This window comes from Hemitrygon akajei, chromosome 6, assembly GCF_048418815.1.
Source record: "Hemitrygon akajei chromosome 6, sHemAka1.3, whole genome shotgun sequence".
NCBI lineage: Eukaryota > Metazoa > Chordata > Chondrichthyes > Myliobatiformes > Dasyatidae > Hemitrygon > Hemitrygon akajei.
Window position 1 is genome coordinate 92142424 of NC_133129.1, and position 16872 is coordinate 92159295.

The 16872-nt window shown below is 47.3% G+C and overlaps 1 protein-coding gene across 3 annotated transcripts in view; it reads left to right on the forward strand.

The window, feature by feature from the left end:
• The window catches only part of LOC140729270 (rho guanine nucleotide exchange factor 15-like), a 107517-nt gene extending 97350 nt beyond the window's left edge, over positions 1-10167 (forward strand). For all 3 annotated transcript variants that reach the window (XM_073048852.1, XM_073048853.1, XM_073048854.1), the window contains one exon: positions 6425-10167. In XM_073048852.1, coding sequence (XP_072904953.1) covers positions 6425-6606 — 182 coding nt within the window. In that variant the 3' untranslated portion in view covers positions 6607-10167. The remainder of the gene's footprint in view (positions 1-6424) is intronic.
• The last annotated feature ends 6705 nt before the right edge of the window (positions 10168-16872 follow it).

Sequence of the window (16872 nt, forward strand, 5' to 3'; positions counted from 1 at the left end):
GCCCCCGTCGGCCAGTCGGCAAGAATATTATCAATATTAAACAGGTCCGCGGTGCAAAAAAAAGGTGGGTACCCCTGGTGTTTATATATTATTTCTACTTCCAATCTTTCCTGCCCTGGTGCGCATGTGTGTAACTAATCGATCAGGGGTCGATCTTGCCTTTTACTAAGGCCGAGGTAGGGGATCTTGGGCTTAAAATGGTTGGTGACCACTACACTAGCAGAAGAAATTCCTCTTCATCTCTGTTAACATAGGACAGGGTGATGTGGGCCGGGATGGGTGTTGGAGGAACTGAATGGATCAGGAGGAGAGAGGAAGGGGTCAGAGAGACAGCAGATCACCTGCAGTTGGTGAATTTGATGTTCATGCCTTTAGGTTGAGAGCTGGATGTGTGGACAGAAACCTGGATGAGAAAGTTTTAGAACAGGGGTTCCCAAACCTTTTAATGCCGTGAACCAATACCAGTAACCGAGAGGTCCGTGGAACCCAGTTTGGGAACTCCTGACTCAGAGGGATATTGACCAAATATGGGAAATGGAACTGGCTCAGGAAGATGCCGTGGTTAGTATGGATGAGTTGGGCCAAAGGGCCACTTTCTGTTCCGTATAAATCTATGACTATCTATCTATACCTGGCTCTTTGATTGACAGCCCTGCTGGTAGCTGATAAACTGGTGGGTGAATGGCAAACAAGGGGCTTGTTGTTTAAGACCAAAGTTTTAAGAATTGGAGAGGGTCCAGAGGAGGTTCACGAGAATGAAAGGGTTACTGTATGAGGAGCATTTGGTGGCTCTAGCCCTATCCTCACTGGAAGTTAGAAGAATGAAAGGGGATCTCATTGAAACCTATAGGACCATGAGGGGATGGTGGCGTACAGCACAACATTTTACAGTGCAGGCGTCCCGGGTTCAATTCCCGCTGCTGCCTGTAAGGAGTCTGTACATTCTCCCCATGACTGTGTGGGTTTCCTCCCACAGTCCAAAGATGTACTGGTTGATAGGTTAATTGGTCATTGTAAATTGTCCCATGATTAGGGCTAGGGTTAAATCGGGGTTTGCTGGGCAGTGTGGCTCTAAGGGCCAGAAGGGCCTTTTCCGCACTGTATTCAATAAATACATAAACAAACAAACAAATATTTATAACGGGCAGCAAAATGCATCAGACAGGAGGTACAGGAACCTGAAGACCTACACCTCAAAGCTCAACAACAGCTTCACCTCCACAGCCATTATGTTCTTTTACCAACTTGGAAAAAACCCTCAACACTAAATCAAACCATTTATTGTTCTCTCTCTAACTCAACTTGCACTATTGTCATGATGTTTATTTTGTTCTGTAAGTTGTGAACAATTTAGACCATAAACTACAGCAATAGAATTAGGCCACCCAGCCCTTTGAGACTGCTCCACCGTCCTGTCCTGTACTCACTGGAATCCAGAAGAACGAGGGAGGATCTCATTGAAACCTATCAAATGTTGTAGAGTGGATGGGGAGAGGATGTTTCCTGTAGTGGGGGAGTCTGAGACCTGAGGGCACAGCCTCAGAATAGAGAGACGTCCTTTTAGAATGGAGATGAGGAGGAATTTCTTTAGCCAGAGAGCGGTGAATCTGTGGAATTTGTTGACACAGGTGGAGGCCAAGTCATTGGGTGTACTTAAGACTGAGGTTGATGGATTATTAATTGGTCAGAGCTTGAGGGGATACGGGGAGAAGGCAGGAGACTGGGGCTGAGAGGAAAATGGATCAGCCATGATGAAATGGTGGAGCAGACGCAATGGGCCAAATGGCCTAATTCTGCCCCTATATCTTATGGTCAATCATGGCTACTGTATTTTTCCAATCAGCTCCCATTGCCTTCTCCCCATAGCCTGAGATGCCCTTACTAATCAAGAAAGAACCTATCAACTTCTTCTTCAAATATACCCAATGTCTTAGTCTCCACAATCATCTGTGGTAATGAACTCCACAGATTCACCACGCTCTGACTAAAGAAATTCCTCATCTCTATTCTAAATTCCTCATCCTTCTGTTCTGAGGCTGTGCCCTCTGGTCCTAGACTTCCCCACTATAGGAAACATCCTCTCCATGTCTGCTCTATCTAAGTTCTATTCTATAGGCTTCAAAGAGACTCCCCCCTCCCACCCCATCTTATCCTTCTAAACTTCAGTGAGCACAGTCCAGTGTCACCAAACACACCTCATTCATTAACCCTTTCATTCCTGGAATCGTTCTCATGAACCTCCTAGGAATTTGTTAACTTGTGTTGGTCACAGGGAGAATGTTCAAATACCTCATAGACAGTGCCAGAGCTTGGGATTGAACCCAGGCTACTGGAGTTGAGAGGGAGCAGTTCCAGTTCAAGTTTATTGTCATTGGCACCAATTTGAGGCCTCCGTTAGCCAGGGTCAACTGTGGATGTTGCATCCTAGCTGTCTAGATATGCAATCCAGGGCAGTACAATATGAGATCAAGCTGTTGCCCATGTAGCAAGCTCCCCCTCTCCACACATCTGATGAACCCAAAGGAACGGCAGAGACTGATATAGTTTGGCACCAGCAGAGTCGCTGGAATTTCCGGTCAGTGTTGAACTCAACATAGGACTGTCTTAGAAACTTTAGCTCTGGATATTTCCATCGGGGTTTACTCCCAAAGTCTTCCCCATGAGTGGGTATAGCCACAAGGCAGCGGAAGTTTGAGATCAGAGTTTTCCTTCTCCTAGATGGTCTGCCAACCACAGCTGACAAGCCCCATCTGCCCAAAGCAACTGGGTTTAAGGCACCAGTAACCCGCCTTTGCACTTTATCGTGTCAGAAAAAATGGTTCCACCGGGATTAGTAGCTAAGCTACACGTGAAGGCCAGGAGCTGGACTTGGTTGAAAGAGGTTATTTGAGACGCATGACATTGGGAGCATTTAATAGACAGTGGGAGCTTGTCCCATTCCCAGCCCTGGCTGTAACAGCCTTAGGAACCCATTGACACCACTACCCAGGGTATAAGTGCCGTGACAAGGAACAGAACATAGAACAGTACGTGCCGGTATTTACATACCGTGCCGCTGCAGGGAAAAGCTAACAGTTTTTTTTGTGTTTTCTAAATGACTTGGATGAGGAACTGGAAAGGTGGGTTGGCGAGTTTGCAGATGACATGAAAGTTGATGGTGTTGTGAATAACATAGAAGGCTGTCATAGGTTACAGCAGGATATACACAGTGCCTACTTAACGTAAGTTACCTCATAGAGTGGCCAATGAGTGTATGTTCATGGTCTTCTGCTGCTGTAGTCCATCCACTTCAAAGTTCAATACGTTGTACATTCAGAGATGCTCTTCTGCACACCACTGTTGTAGTTATATATTCAGCACAGCAATGTGGGCCGAAGGGCCTGAATTGTGCTGTAGGTTTTCTGTGTTTCTCTGAACACATGGTTATTTGAGTTACTATCTCCTTCCTGGCAGTTTGAACCATTCTCCTTTGATCTCTCTTTTATTAACGAGGCATTTTCGCCCACAGAACTGCTGCTCACTGGATTTTTTTGTGATGTTTTTCGCATGCTGGGTGGCAGTGTGAAATATGAGGAGGATGTTAGGAGGATGCAGGGTGACTTGGACAGGTTGGGTGAGTGGGCAGGTGCATGGCAGATGCAGTTTAATGTGGATAAATGTGAGGGTATCCACTTTGGTGGCAAGAACAGGAAGGCAGATTACTATCTGTATGGTGTCAAGTTAGGAAAAGGGGAAGTACAACGAGATCTAGGTGTCCTTGTTCATCAGTCATTGAAAGTAAGCATGCAGGTACAGCAGGCAGTGAAGAAAGCTAATGGCATGTTGGCCTTCATAACAAGGGAAGTTGAGTACAGGAACAAAGAGGTCCTTCTGCAGTTGTACAGGGCCCTGGTGAGACCACACCTGAAGTAGTGTGTTCAGTTTTGGTCTCCAAATTTGAGGAAGGACATTCTTGCTATTCAGGGAGTGCTGCATAGGTTAATGAGGTTAATTCCTGGGATGGCGGGACTGCGGGACTGTCATATGTTGAAAGATTGGAGCGACTGGGCTTGTATACACTGGAATTTAGAAGGATGAGAGGGGATCTGATTGAAATATATAAGATTATTAAGGGATTGGACACGCTAGAGGCAGGAAACATGTTCCCAATGCTGGGGGAGTCCAGAACCAGAGGCCACAGTTTAAGAATAAGGGGTAGGCCATTTAGAACAGAGTTGAGGAAAGACTTTTTCACCCAGAGATTTGTGGATTTATGGAATCCTCTGCCTCAGAAAGCAGTGGAGGCCAATTCTCTGGATGCTTTCAAGAAAGAGTTAAATGGAGCTCTTAAAGATAGGGGTTACTGATTGTGGATGATCAGCCATGATCACATTGAATGGTGGAACTGGCTTGAAGGGCCGAATGGCCTACTCTTGTACCTATTGTCTATTGTCTATTATCATTTTCTGTAAACTCTAGAGCAGGAGCTCCCAATCTGGGGTCCACATACCCCTCGGTTAATGGTAGGTGTCCAAGGCATAAAAAAGGTTGGGAACCCCTGATCTAGGGACTTGTGCGTGAAAATCCCAGGAGATCAGCAGCTTCTGAGTTACTCAAACTTCTGAGTCTGGCACCAAAATTCATTCCATGGTCAAAGTCATTTAGATCACATTTTCTCACCATTCTGATGTTTGGTCTGAATTACAGTGGTCAATACTCTTGAACATGTCTTCATGCTTTTATGCATTGAATTGGTGCCACATGATTGGCTGATTAGATATTTGCATTAATGAGCAGGTGTATCTAATAATGTGACCTCTGACAGGATGCAGAGCTGGGGTGAGAATTGGCAAAAGAAGTTCAAACTTCACTTTGCAAAGTTAATGGCAGGATGTTTAGCAGTGTGGAGAAACAGATCGATCTTGGGGGTCCACATCTATAGATCCCTCAAAGTTACGGCACAAATTGATGGGGTGTTTAAGAGGATGTTGGGTCTTCGTTAGTCAGGGAATTGAGTTCAAGAGCCGTGTGGTAGCGTTGCAGCTCTGTAAAACTCTGGTTAGACCACGCATGGAATATTGTATTCAATATAGGAAAAATGTGAAGGCTTCACAGAGGGTGCGGAGGAGATTTAGCAGGTGCTGCCTGGATCAGAGAGCATGTCCTTCGAGCTTTGTGGATTTGACTCCTTAGTTCACGTTATGATGTGTTTCTGGTTCCTGGTCACTCCTTTTTTTTTGCTGCTATTTTGGGTGATTTTTGATGCAGCCTGCAGATAACGAACACTGAGCTGAACTGAATATGCCTGGACTTTTTCGATTTTGTGTTTTATATTCTGGGTTTTCCACTAATTTTTTTTTGTTGTCATTTAAGCAATTTGGTTTTTTTTGTGTGTTGTGTGGTGGGGGGGGGGTGATATTTTTCTTTAAATGGGTTCCATGATTTTCTTTGTTTCGTGGCTGTCTGTGAGGAAGACGAATCTCAGGGTTGTATACTGCATACGTTACTGTGATAATAAATGTACTTCGAATCTTTGAAAGGTTGAGCGAACTCGGGCTTCTTTCTTTGGAGCAAAGGAGGGTGAGAATTGGCTTGATTTACAAAAAGAAAGATTAGCTTCATTTGTCAGATGCCCAGTGAAATGCTTTGTTGGCGTCAAATGAAATCAGCGAGGATTGTGCTGGGATGATGAGGTATAAAGTGGGCAGCCAGCGCCTTTTCCCAGGCTGGCAATGATAATCCGAGAGGAATAATTTTAAAGTGATTGGAGGAAAGTATGGGGGGGGGGGGGGGGGGAGAGATTTCAGAAGCAACTGTTTCACACAGAGAGTGGTGGGTGCGTGGAATGCACTACCGGGGGTGGTGGTAGAGGCAGATATATTAACGTAGTGGTTAGCACAACACTTTACAGTACCAGCGACCGGGGTTCAATTCCTGCCGCTGCCCGTAAGGAGATTTTACATTCTCCCCGTGACCCTGATCGCCCACGCCATACGACACAACACATTATGATGACAATGATTGCGTTGTACTGCTGATGAAGAACAACAAGTTTCAGAACATATGCCGGTAATATTAAACCTGATTCTGATTCTGAAGTTGGGAGGGGGTGGGGTGCGAATGAAGAGAGGTGAAGAGACAAGAGCTTCTGGAAATGCTGAGAACTTTGAGCAGAATACCAGAGGGACTCAGTATTCTATAAAAGAGTTGAGGTTTTGGGCTGAGACCCTTCGTCAGGCCTGGCTGGGACTCAGGAAGGCCCTGAACCTTTATTTCCTTCCAAGATTTTGCCTGATCTGCTGAGTTCCATCAGCATAATGTCAGATTAACGCAGAGTTAGTGTTCTGAAGAGGGACTGTTTCACTGCTACGATTAAGTAGATACGCCGCGCGTTAAAGGCTAACCGCGTTTGAATTTTAAGCAGCCCTGTCTTGTCCCCTTTCAGGCTGGTACGAGGGCTCCAAGTTGTCCACTGGGCAGAAGGGCTGGTTCCCCAGTGAAAACGTGCAGGAGATCACCAACGAACACGTGCGTAGACGGAACCTGAAGGAACGATACCGGCTACTCCAGGCGGCGGAACAGCTGCACCAGAATCACGGCAAGGAGACGGCCAGCAGTTCCTTGTGAGGGGACCAGGGACCGGGAGATGGGCTGGGACACGCAGTGGACAGCAGCTGATGGTGTGGGCGCATCTCAGAACCTGCCCTCGAACCACACGGCCTGAGCGCCCACTCCACACGGCGCCCTGAAAGCCTCCGTCCGAGCACGAACCCTGATCTTCATTGTAGTCCCGCAGGATTTTCCTCTGATGGCACGGCGGGAGAGCGGGTGGTGACGGAGCCTCGGACTTTTCGGTGTTAGTTTCGACTACACTTAGTGTCTGTCACCTGTGGGGAGAGGGGAGTGGGCTTTACATGCATCCTCACCGCCTCCACACACACCCTCCCCCAGAAACTTTGTTCCTGCCCGTCTCCACCCGAACAGGAAGATCCCACCAGAGTGGGCGGACTCTTGCTTCACCCGCGGTGCCTGGAATAGGAGGCGGTGGGGGTGGGGGGGGGGGGGGTGTGGTGGTGGTTTTTATTTGGGAAGTAAGTTCGGAACTTCAAAAGCGGTGGGGGAAAGGATCAAATTATCACCACGAGGAAAAGCCAGAGAAATCTGCACCAGTATTGAGGGAGTTAATCTCTTTCATCTATTTTTAGATGTTACTTTATTCAGTTCATTATTATTTTGTGTAAAATATTTGCAAAGAAACATTAAACCACAGAATAGACAATCAGTCAGCTCTGAAAGTGACTGAGGCTGGATTAAATTGAGGCTGTACCTCAATAAGTAACAAAAATAAATGAGTGAGGCTCTCATCCATCACTTCACACTGGCAGCTCATTCCACACTCTCACCATTCTCTGAGTGAAGCAGATATTTCACCTTTCATCTCTAGTTCTAGTCTCACCCAACCTGGGGGGGGGGGGGTGGGGAAGCTTGCGTGCGTGCATTCACCCCATCTATGCCCCTCGTAATGTTGTAAACAGATCTCAGTAAGATACCCCCTCATTCCCCTCTGCTCCAGAGAGTAAATTCGATCTTTCCCTGTAACTCAGGTCCTCAAGGCCCGGCAACAACTTTGTAAATGTTCTCCGAACTCTTTCAAACTTATTCACACCTTTCCTGTAGGCAAGTGACCACATCCACACACAATACTTTAAATTCGGCCTCACCAATGTCAAGTACAACTACAGCCTAACATCCTAACTCCTGTACTTGTGGCTAGAAGCATTGTAGCGTACATCTTTAGTGCACACTGTAGCGTCTGGGGATGGCCCAGCTGTTACCCAGCCTGCTGTTCAGGTCGAATGTTTGTAAAACCACGGTCCAGGATGGTTCAAACCCAGAAAGAGATCCTCAAACACTTCCAGATGTTGGATCAGACAGAAGCTGGTGAAATTGGAATGCCCAGCTGCTGTGTGTGTGACTCTATATGGCCTTGTGATCATTATTTAGACTATGTTGCTTACTACACATTTGCCTACCCCCTCACCATTTCAACACCATTCCCCCTCCCGTTTCACTGACCCCGTCTCATGTTCCCCCCCTTTTCACCAACCCCACACCATTTGCACCCCCCCTCGTTTTGCCACTCACTGTTTCACCAACCGCATCCCATTTGCACCCCCCCCCGTTTTGCCACTCCCCTTCTGCTGACCCCACACCATTTCCACACTCCCCCGTGGCAAAGAATTCCACAAATTAACCACTGCCTGGCTAAAGAAATTCCTCCTCATCTCCGTTCCAAATGGACGTTCCCCTACTCTGAGGTTGTGGTCGTAGACTCCCTGACCACAGGAAACATCCTCTCCACATCCACTCTATTCAGGCCTTTCAGTACTCAGTAGTTTTCAGTGAGATACACCCCTGCATTTGCACCCACTGGTGGGAGTTTGATCAACAGGGTTCCTGACCATAAAGATTCCGCCTTTCCCATATGGTGACCAAGGACTGGAGAACCAACTAGGCATTGGAGCAGAATAACACTTGAGGTCTCCACCTCATTTGCCAGTGGATGTGGACATTTTCTCTCAGGCCTATGGTTAAACGACTGGATATTCTGCAGTACAGTCGGGATGGGGCAAATGGGCTCTTACTGGGAGACCGGGCTTTCGGAAATGGTCTGGTTTTAACGCAATGGCACCATCTATTGGTGAAAGAAGGAACTGCAACGGGAGATGGCGAGAGAAGGAATTGCATTAGCATAGCGCCTTTGCACTCCCCAAGTATACACCAGCAGAAGATGGTAGCAGGCACCCCCATCAACAGTCTATTCATGCGAACTACCTTTTTTCTTTAAAAAAAAAATCCCTTGCAATATTTACTTTAAAATACAACTGGCTTCCTAAAGCTGTAATAACAGATATCTGGGCTTTTGTACCCCGCCTTTGTATCTCAGCACCCCTCCATTTCTTGAGACCAGTGTTGATCGCCCCCCCCAAAGTGGAGTTTTAGTGTGGCCACTACAGAACAAAACCATGTTGTTACAGGCCTAGAGTCCCAAATAACAGCAGTTATCCTGTCCTGTAGAATACCTGTATAATGAACCACAATATTTTGACCCTAGCCCTTAGTGTTAGGGTCACAACAGCTTAGGAGTTGGGATTTCAAATTCCACCACCGTGTATGTGGAAATTTTCCCTCAGGCCACTGCATTTAGTCGAGGCCTGAGGTTAAAATACTGGATATTCTGTCCAGTGGGGCCAATCGCCTCCTCCTTTGACTTATTCCACAGGAAGACCAGGATTCGTGTTTTATCTCAATGATCATAAGACATGTGTTTGCTCCATCATGACTGACTTATTATCCCTCTCCATAAAACCATATGATTTAGGAGCAGAATTAGGCCATTGAGTCTGCTCCATCATATAATCATGGCCCATCCATTTTCCCTTTCAGCCCTAATCTCCTGCCTTCTTCCCCATAACCCTCCGTGCCCTGACTATCAACCTCTGCTTTACATATTCCCAATCACTTGGCCTCCACAGTCACTTGAAGCAACAAATTCCACAGATTCACCACTCTCTGTCTGGCTAAAGAAATTCTTCCTCATCTCTATCCCCAGGCTGAGCCCTCTGGTCTCCCGCTATAGGAAACATCCTCTCCGCATCCACTCTGTTTACCGTAAGCCTTTCAGTATTCAGCTGTTTTCAATTAGATATCCTCTCACTTTTCTATATTCCACTGAGCACAGGCCCTGAGCTATCAAGTACACTTCATGTATTACCTTTTCATTCCCGGAATCATTCTCGTGAACCTCCGCTGGACTTTCTCCCGTGCCAGCACATCCTATCGTAGAGAAAGGGGCTTAAAACTGCTCACGATACCCAAGTGCCACCTGAGCATTGGCGATGGCGCCATCTATTGGTGGAGAGAGGAACTGCAATAAGGATGGTGAGAAATGGAATTAACACAGCACCTTACAGACATTGGTCCAAGCGCTTGATGAACTTCCCACGTTGTCATTACGTCAACACTAGCCCATTTACACAGCAAGAGGCCACAGGTAAAGAGGACCAAATAAATTGGAAACATTAGAAATTCTACAGATGCCGGAAATCCAAAGCAACACGCACAAAATGCCGAAAGAACTCAGCAGGTCAGAATAAGCAGTCAACATTTCGGGCCGAGACCCTTCCTCAGGACTTGAAAAGAAGGGGGAAGTCGCCAGAATAAAAAGCGGGGTGGGGGGGGGGAGGGAAGGGAAGGGGGATAACTAGAAGGTGATAGGTGAAGGCAGGTGGGTAGGAAAGATAGAGGCCTGGAGAAGAAGGAATTTGATAGGAGAGGAGAGTGGATCATAGAAAGGGAAGGAGGAGGGGACCTGGGGGAAGTGAGAGAGGTAAAGAGTCCAGAGGGGAGATATTTTTTTATATCGGAAGGAGAAATCGATATCAGGTTGCAAGATACCCAGATGGAAGATTATTTCCTCTGGGATCAATAAAGTATCTATCGATAAGGTGTTGCTCCTCCACCTGAGGGTGGCCTCGTCGTGGCACAAGAGGAGGCCATGGACCGATATGTCAGCACGGGAATGGGAATCGGGATTAAAATGTTTCGCCACTTTGGTCGAGTAAACACCTCCTGTCAGTAGAAACGGTTCCGCAGGACTTGGGAGCTAAGCCACACGTTAAGGCCAGGAGCTGGACTCAGTCGTCAGAGGTCATTTGAGACGCCCGCCATTGGGGCATTTATTAGATAGTGGGAGCTTGTCCCCCTCTACCACCCTCCGGCTATAACAACCAGTTTGACAGAGCTACCACATTGCCTCACGGCACTTGAATTGAATCCCCCGACTAAGCATCCTGTGACAGAACAGGTTGGCAATACTGAACTTGCCCCTTTGCCCCGGTTAGTCACTCCTCGTTCTGTCTCTGGTCTAGTTTCCCGAGTAGTTCACACACTTCGCCCTCCCGTTCTGCGTTTCTCGTGAGTTCACCATGTACACACCCCAACAGTAATGCTCTTATTGGTTTGTAACTCATAGAATTAAGGATTCTAGACAGACATCCCCAACAGTTCTACTTCTTTACTCACCGTTACCTCGGTTTGTAGACAGAACGGCCCCAAAAACCTCGAGGGGCAGTTTGGAGTGTCCTAGAATAGTGCCTGGGTTAGTGTGAGCAGGTGCACCACAGGCAACACCACGGGGGGGGGGGGGGGATTATTCTTTTATATTCATCTGAACATGTGGACACGGATCTGTGGGTTTATTTAAGGCATTTGTTGTGGAACAAAACAGCAGGATGGTAGAATCCCTGTTCAAAATGTTCCAATTGTGCATCTGAAATAATTATTATGTCCTGGTCACGTGATCCTCCCCCCCCCCTCTCCCCCCAAACCAACAGTAAAAGACAGAGGCAGATTTAAACCCTCAGTCTGGCTTTGCTGCAGAGGCCTGGAGGCTGGAGTTGATGGCCGGTGAAATTGGAAAGTTAAAGACAAAGTGTGTCCATAAGACATAGGAGAAGAATTAAGCCATTCCATCATGGCTGATCACAGACCCCACTCAACCCCACACACCTGCCTTCTGGCCATATCCTTTCATGCCCTGACCAATCAGGAAACTATCAACTTCTGCCTTCAATATCCCCACGGATTTGGCTTCCACCGCTGTCTTCTACAGCTGTCTTCCACAGATTGGCTAAAAGAAATTCCCCCTTACCTCTGTTCACCCCTCAATTTTGAGGCTGTGCCCCCTAGTTCTGGATTGCTCTCCACATCCACCCTGTCTAGTCATGGAGAAAGCCTCTGTATATTTGTAAAATTTTGTACATATGTGTTTGTGTTCGATTGTCTACTTGTAAATGTGTTTTCTTCACAGCTTTTGCATTTTTTTCCCCGGCACTGAATAAAACCCCTTTGCACTAACGTGCTGTTGTGGTGTGCCGTCTGGTTTTTACCCCCCAGCTGGTGACCCTCATCGGGCACGCTCACCTGATAGCGAGGGGTGACACCTACCAGACACGCTCTTTACCGCCCTATCCACTTATCCAGTAACGTTGAGTGCTTTCCCCCTGGGAGGTCCAATTCCAATTACACAGAGGCTTGATGGGCCTCTGTGTAACACTGTGAAGCTTGCTGACCTTGTACCCAGATGAGCGCTTCAGACACCAAGGCACAGAAAGTCCTAGACCAAAATTCTAGTAAATCAGATTACTGAATATGGTTGGCATGAATATGATGGGCTGAAGGGCCTGGTTCTGTGGTGCATCCCTGACTGCATTGAAGGGTTATTGGAGTAATTCTAGAGAGAGCAGGTTCACTGAGCCGGTGGTGAGGAAGACAAATACAACGCTAGAATACAAAAGCAACAATAGAATGCTGAGGCTTTCTAAGGCACCGGTGAGGTCTCACTCGGAGTATTACGAGCAGTTCTGAGCCCCTTGTCTAAGGAAGGATGCGCTGACATTGGAGAGGGTTCAAAGGAGGTTCACAAAAATGATTCCGGGATTGAAAGGCTAATCACGAGGAGCGTTTGATGGCTCTGGGCCTGTACTCACTGGAATTCAGAAGAATGAGGGGTGACATTGAAACCTATCGAATGTTGAAAGGCTTTGATAGAGTGGATGTGGAGAGGATGTTTCCTATGGTGGGGGAGTCTAAGACCAGATGACACAGGGATGTTCTTTAAGAACAGAGATGAGGAGGAATTTCTTCGGCCGGAGAGTGGTGAGTCTGTGGAATTCTTTGCCACAGGTGGCTGTGGAGACCAAGTCGTTGGGTATATTTGAGGCAGAGGCTGATAGATTCTGATTAGTCAGGATGTAAAGGGATACAGGGAGAAGGCAGGTAGACTGGGGTTGGATCAGCCATGAAGAAATGGTGGAGCAGCTTCGATGGGCCGAATGGTCTAATTCTGCTCCTATATTTTATGGTCCCATATTATTTCCTGCATCAACCCTGGTAAATCCGAGAATAAATGGAGGAAGTAGTTTTATATCAGGAAGATAAATTACTTCTGAAGGCGGTGGCCCTCTGCAATCCTGTACCCTGGGAGGGCAGTGGAGGCTTAGTCATCTTAAGTTCAACACAGATATCTGGGTATTAAGGAAACGGTGCAGTACTGGGCAAGGGGCAGAAGTAGACTGGTGATGATGCAGACCCACTCCCATTGCTCAGGGTTAGCACCAAGTTCTGAAAACTCAGTACTGAAACATCATCTCGATTACAGCAAAGTCCAACTGTGGCTGGGGTACCCCACCAGGACTTCCAGAATCAAGAGAAATGGAGAGAGGACCATTGTTCCTAATGGATAATCAGACCAGACTTTAGGGGTGCTTGGTTACAACTAATCATTTCTAGAGCTGTCAGGAATGAAAGCACCTATCTGCAGAAGGTGTTATAATAATGTGTACTTCTGCAAGGGTTCCTTAAAGTTGTTGGATCTGAGGGTGGTAATGGGGACAAGCTCCCAGTACCTAATAAATGCTCCCAAAGGCGTGCACTTCAAACAGCTTCTGACAACCAAGCCCAGCTCCTGGCCTTCACGTGTAGCTTAGCTACTAAGCCCGGTAGAACTGTTCCTACTGACAGGAGAAGGGGCAAAGGCAGGTTAAAACCAGTCGCTTTGGGCAGACGGGGCCCATCAACGGTGGTTGGCAGCTCATCTAGGAGAAGGAAATCTCTGATCTCAAAACTCCGCTGCCTTGCGGCTATACCCACTCACGGGGAAGGCTTCGGGAGTAAATCCCCAGGGAAAAGTCTGGAGCTGGAATCCCTGCGTTGAGTTCAACGCTGACTGGCAACTCCGGCCACTCTGCTGGTGCTGAACTGTATCAGTCTCTGCAGTTACTTCGCGTTCATCAGAGGCATGGAGAGATGGAGTTTGCTACACGGGCAACAGCTCGCTCTCCATATCGTACTGCCCTGACTTGCGCATCTGGACAGCCAGGATACAACGTCCACGTTCAACCCTGACCAATGGAGACCTCACACTTCTGCAAGTGATTCTGCATTAATTACAACTCAAGACTTCAGTGAGAAGCATAAGTAAGAATAGGTAAATGTTTTATTTTGTCCTCTGTAAATCCTCAGCCCTTGAATCAGTGTGGGTAGGAATGTAGTTAGGGCAATGGAATGCTCTTTCTGTAGGACAGAACATAAATAATAAGGTGCTTCAGCCCACAATGTTGTGCCAACCCTTTTTAACCTATTCTGAGCTCAATCTAACCCTTCCCTCCTACATAGTCCTCCTGTTTTCTTTCATCCATGTGTCTAAGTGTCTTAAATGTCCCTAATGTATCTACCACACCCATCACCGTGTAAAAAAAAATCTTATCTCTGATCTACCTCCTGTATTTTCCATCTCTCTCAATAGATCTGGAAAATGCTTTCGGTAAAGGTTAGATTAGAACTGGAAGAGAGTGGAATTCATCATTTGCATCAACGAACAATGCACTCTTTGAATGTGAGCCTGAGGGACAGACCACAGGGGGGAGGGGGTCACATTTCTGCCGCCAACTCTGGCATCTCCGCGACTCGCCAATGCTAACCTGTACGGGTTTTAGGAAAGCGGGAGGAAACTGGAGCACCCGGAGGTCATGGAGAGAACGCACAAACTCCTTACAGACAGTGGCAGGAACTGAAGCCCGATTGCTGATGCCATAGAGGTGTTACTCTGACTGCGTGCTGCCTTAATGTGTAAAGTAAGTCTTAATGCCAGCGAGCAGGCATTGGTAGCCGGGGGAGTGGGGGGTGAAATTCAAGTCTTCTATAAACACAATATCTACCTCACCCAAGAGATTTAGAGTCAGAGTTCAACCTCACAGAAACAGGCCCTTCAGCCCATCTAATCCATTCTGGTCTCATCCCCCAATGGGCTCAACCATGACCTGCAGAAAAGGCATCCTACAAGTTCTCTCTTGGGATCCAGGACAAACCCGATTTTCCCAATCTACCTACATATTGAACCCCCCCGTGACCATTGTAACATCGGCCATTTGATGTGCCTTTTCAATCTCCCGTTGTAATTTGTAGCCAACATCCTGGCTACACAAAGTACACTGCAGATGCTGTGGTCAAATCAACATGTACAAACAAGCTGGATGAACTCAGCAGGTTGGGCAGCATCATTGAAAGGAGCAGTCAACGTCTCGGGCCGCGACCCTTCGTCACGACTGAAGAGGGAGGGGGCAGGGGCCCTATAAAGAAGGTGGGGGGGAAGGTGCCAGGTGAAAAACCAATTAGAGGAAAGATCAAGGGGTGGGAGAGGGGAAGGAGGGAGGGGATAGGCAGGAAAGGTGAAGAAGGAATGTAAGGTGAAAGCACTGTGTAGTAGAAGAAGGCAGAATCATGAGAGAGGTGATAAGCAGCTGGAGGAGGAGGCAGAGTGAAGGTGGGATGGTGGAAGGGAGAGGGAGGGAATTACTGGAAGTTGGAGAATTCAATGTTCATGCCAAGGGGCTGGAGACTACCCAGACGGTATATGAGGTGTTGCTCCTCCAATCTGAGTTTAGCCTAATCATGGCAGTAGAGGAGGCCATGTATGGACATATCCGAATGGGAATGTGAGGCAGAGTTGAAGTGGGTGGCAACCGGAGATCCTGTCTGTTGTGGCGGACGGAGCGGAGGTGCTCGACGAAGCGGTCTACTGTTGGAGGTCTGTATTTAACTCCCATCAGTTTCTTTTTACCCTTGCAGTTTCTTAACTCTAGCCACAAGAATTCAACATCTTCCAATCCTATTTGATTTCATATTTTACCAACAGAGCCATCCCACCCCCTCTATGTACCTGTCTGTCCTTTCGATACAATGTGTATCCTTGGATGTTAAGCTCCCAACTATAGTCTTTTAGCCGCGACTCAGTGATGCCCACATCATAATTCCGCTATCTCTAACTGCGCTACAAGATCATCTACTTTATCCCGTATACTGCGCACATTCAAATATAGCGCCTTCAGCCCTGTATCTAATGCAATCTTGTCCCCCTTTTACACTGCAACTCATCCCACTGGCTGCAGTTTTGTCCTAACATCTGCCTGTCCTTTCTGATAGCCTCATTATGCACCAACTCTGCACGTTAAAGAACAGCCCTATCCTCACCACACAACTCTGGTTCCCATCTCCCCTGCCAAATTAGTTTACATCCTTCCCAACAGCTCTAGCAAACCTGCCTGCAAGGATATTGGTCCCCCCTCGGGTTCAGGTGTAATCCATTCTTTTTGTACAAGTCATACCTTCCCCAGAAGTGATCCCAATGATCCAGAAATCAGAATCCCTGCCCCCTGCACCAGATTCTCAGTCATGGATTCATCTTACACTCTCGCTGGCATGTGGCATTGGCAGCAACTCAGAGACCGCAAACCTGGAGCTCCGCTTTTCAGCTTGCTACTTAGCTCCCTAAATTTGCTCTTCAGGACCTCCTCACCTTTCCTATCTATCTCATTGTTTCTAATATGTATCAAGAATTCTCCCATCCATGTCTTTATTCAAATGAATCCCTCACTTCCACTAGCAGCTCGTTCCACACTCGTACGATCCTCTAAATCGGGGGTTCCCAACCTTTTAAATGCCGTGATCAATACCATTAAGCAAGGGGTCTGTGCACCCCAGGTTGCGACCCCCTGCTCTAAGTTTCCCCCTTGGGTTCCCCTTAAACATTTCACCTTTCAGAATTAACCCATGACCTCTAGTTGTTGTCTCACCAAACCTCTTCTTGCCATTAGCCTATCGATACCCCTCATAATATACCCTTATTTGTCTGGTCTGATCGTCCACACATACCTGGCCGAGGGACACCACTACGGACGCCCTTTACACAGGCACATACAGTAGCTGCAACCCTCATTAGGTCAGTGTCAAACACGCGCAGAGAATGCAGCGGACAAAGCTCTCCATCGGCCG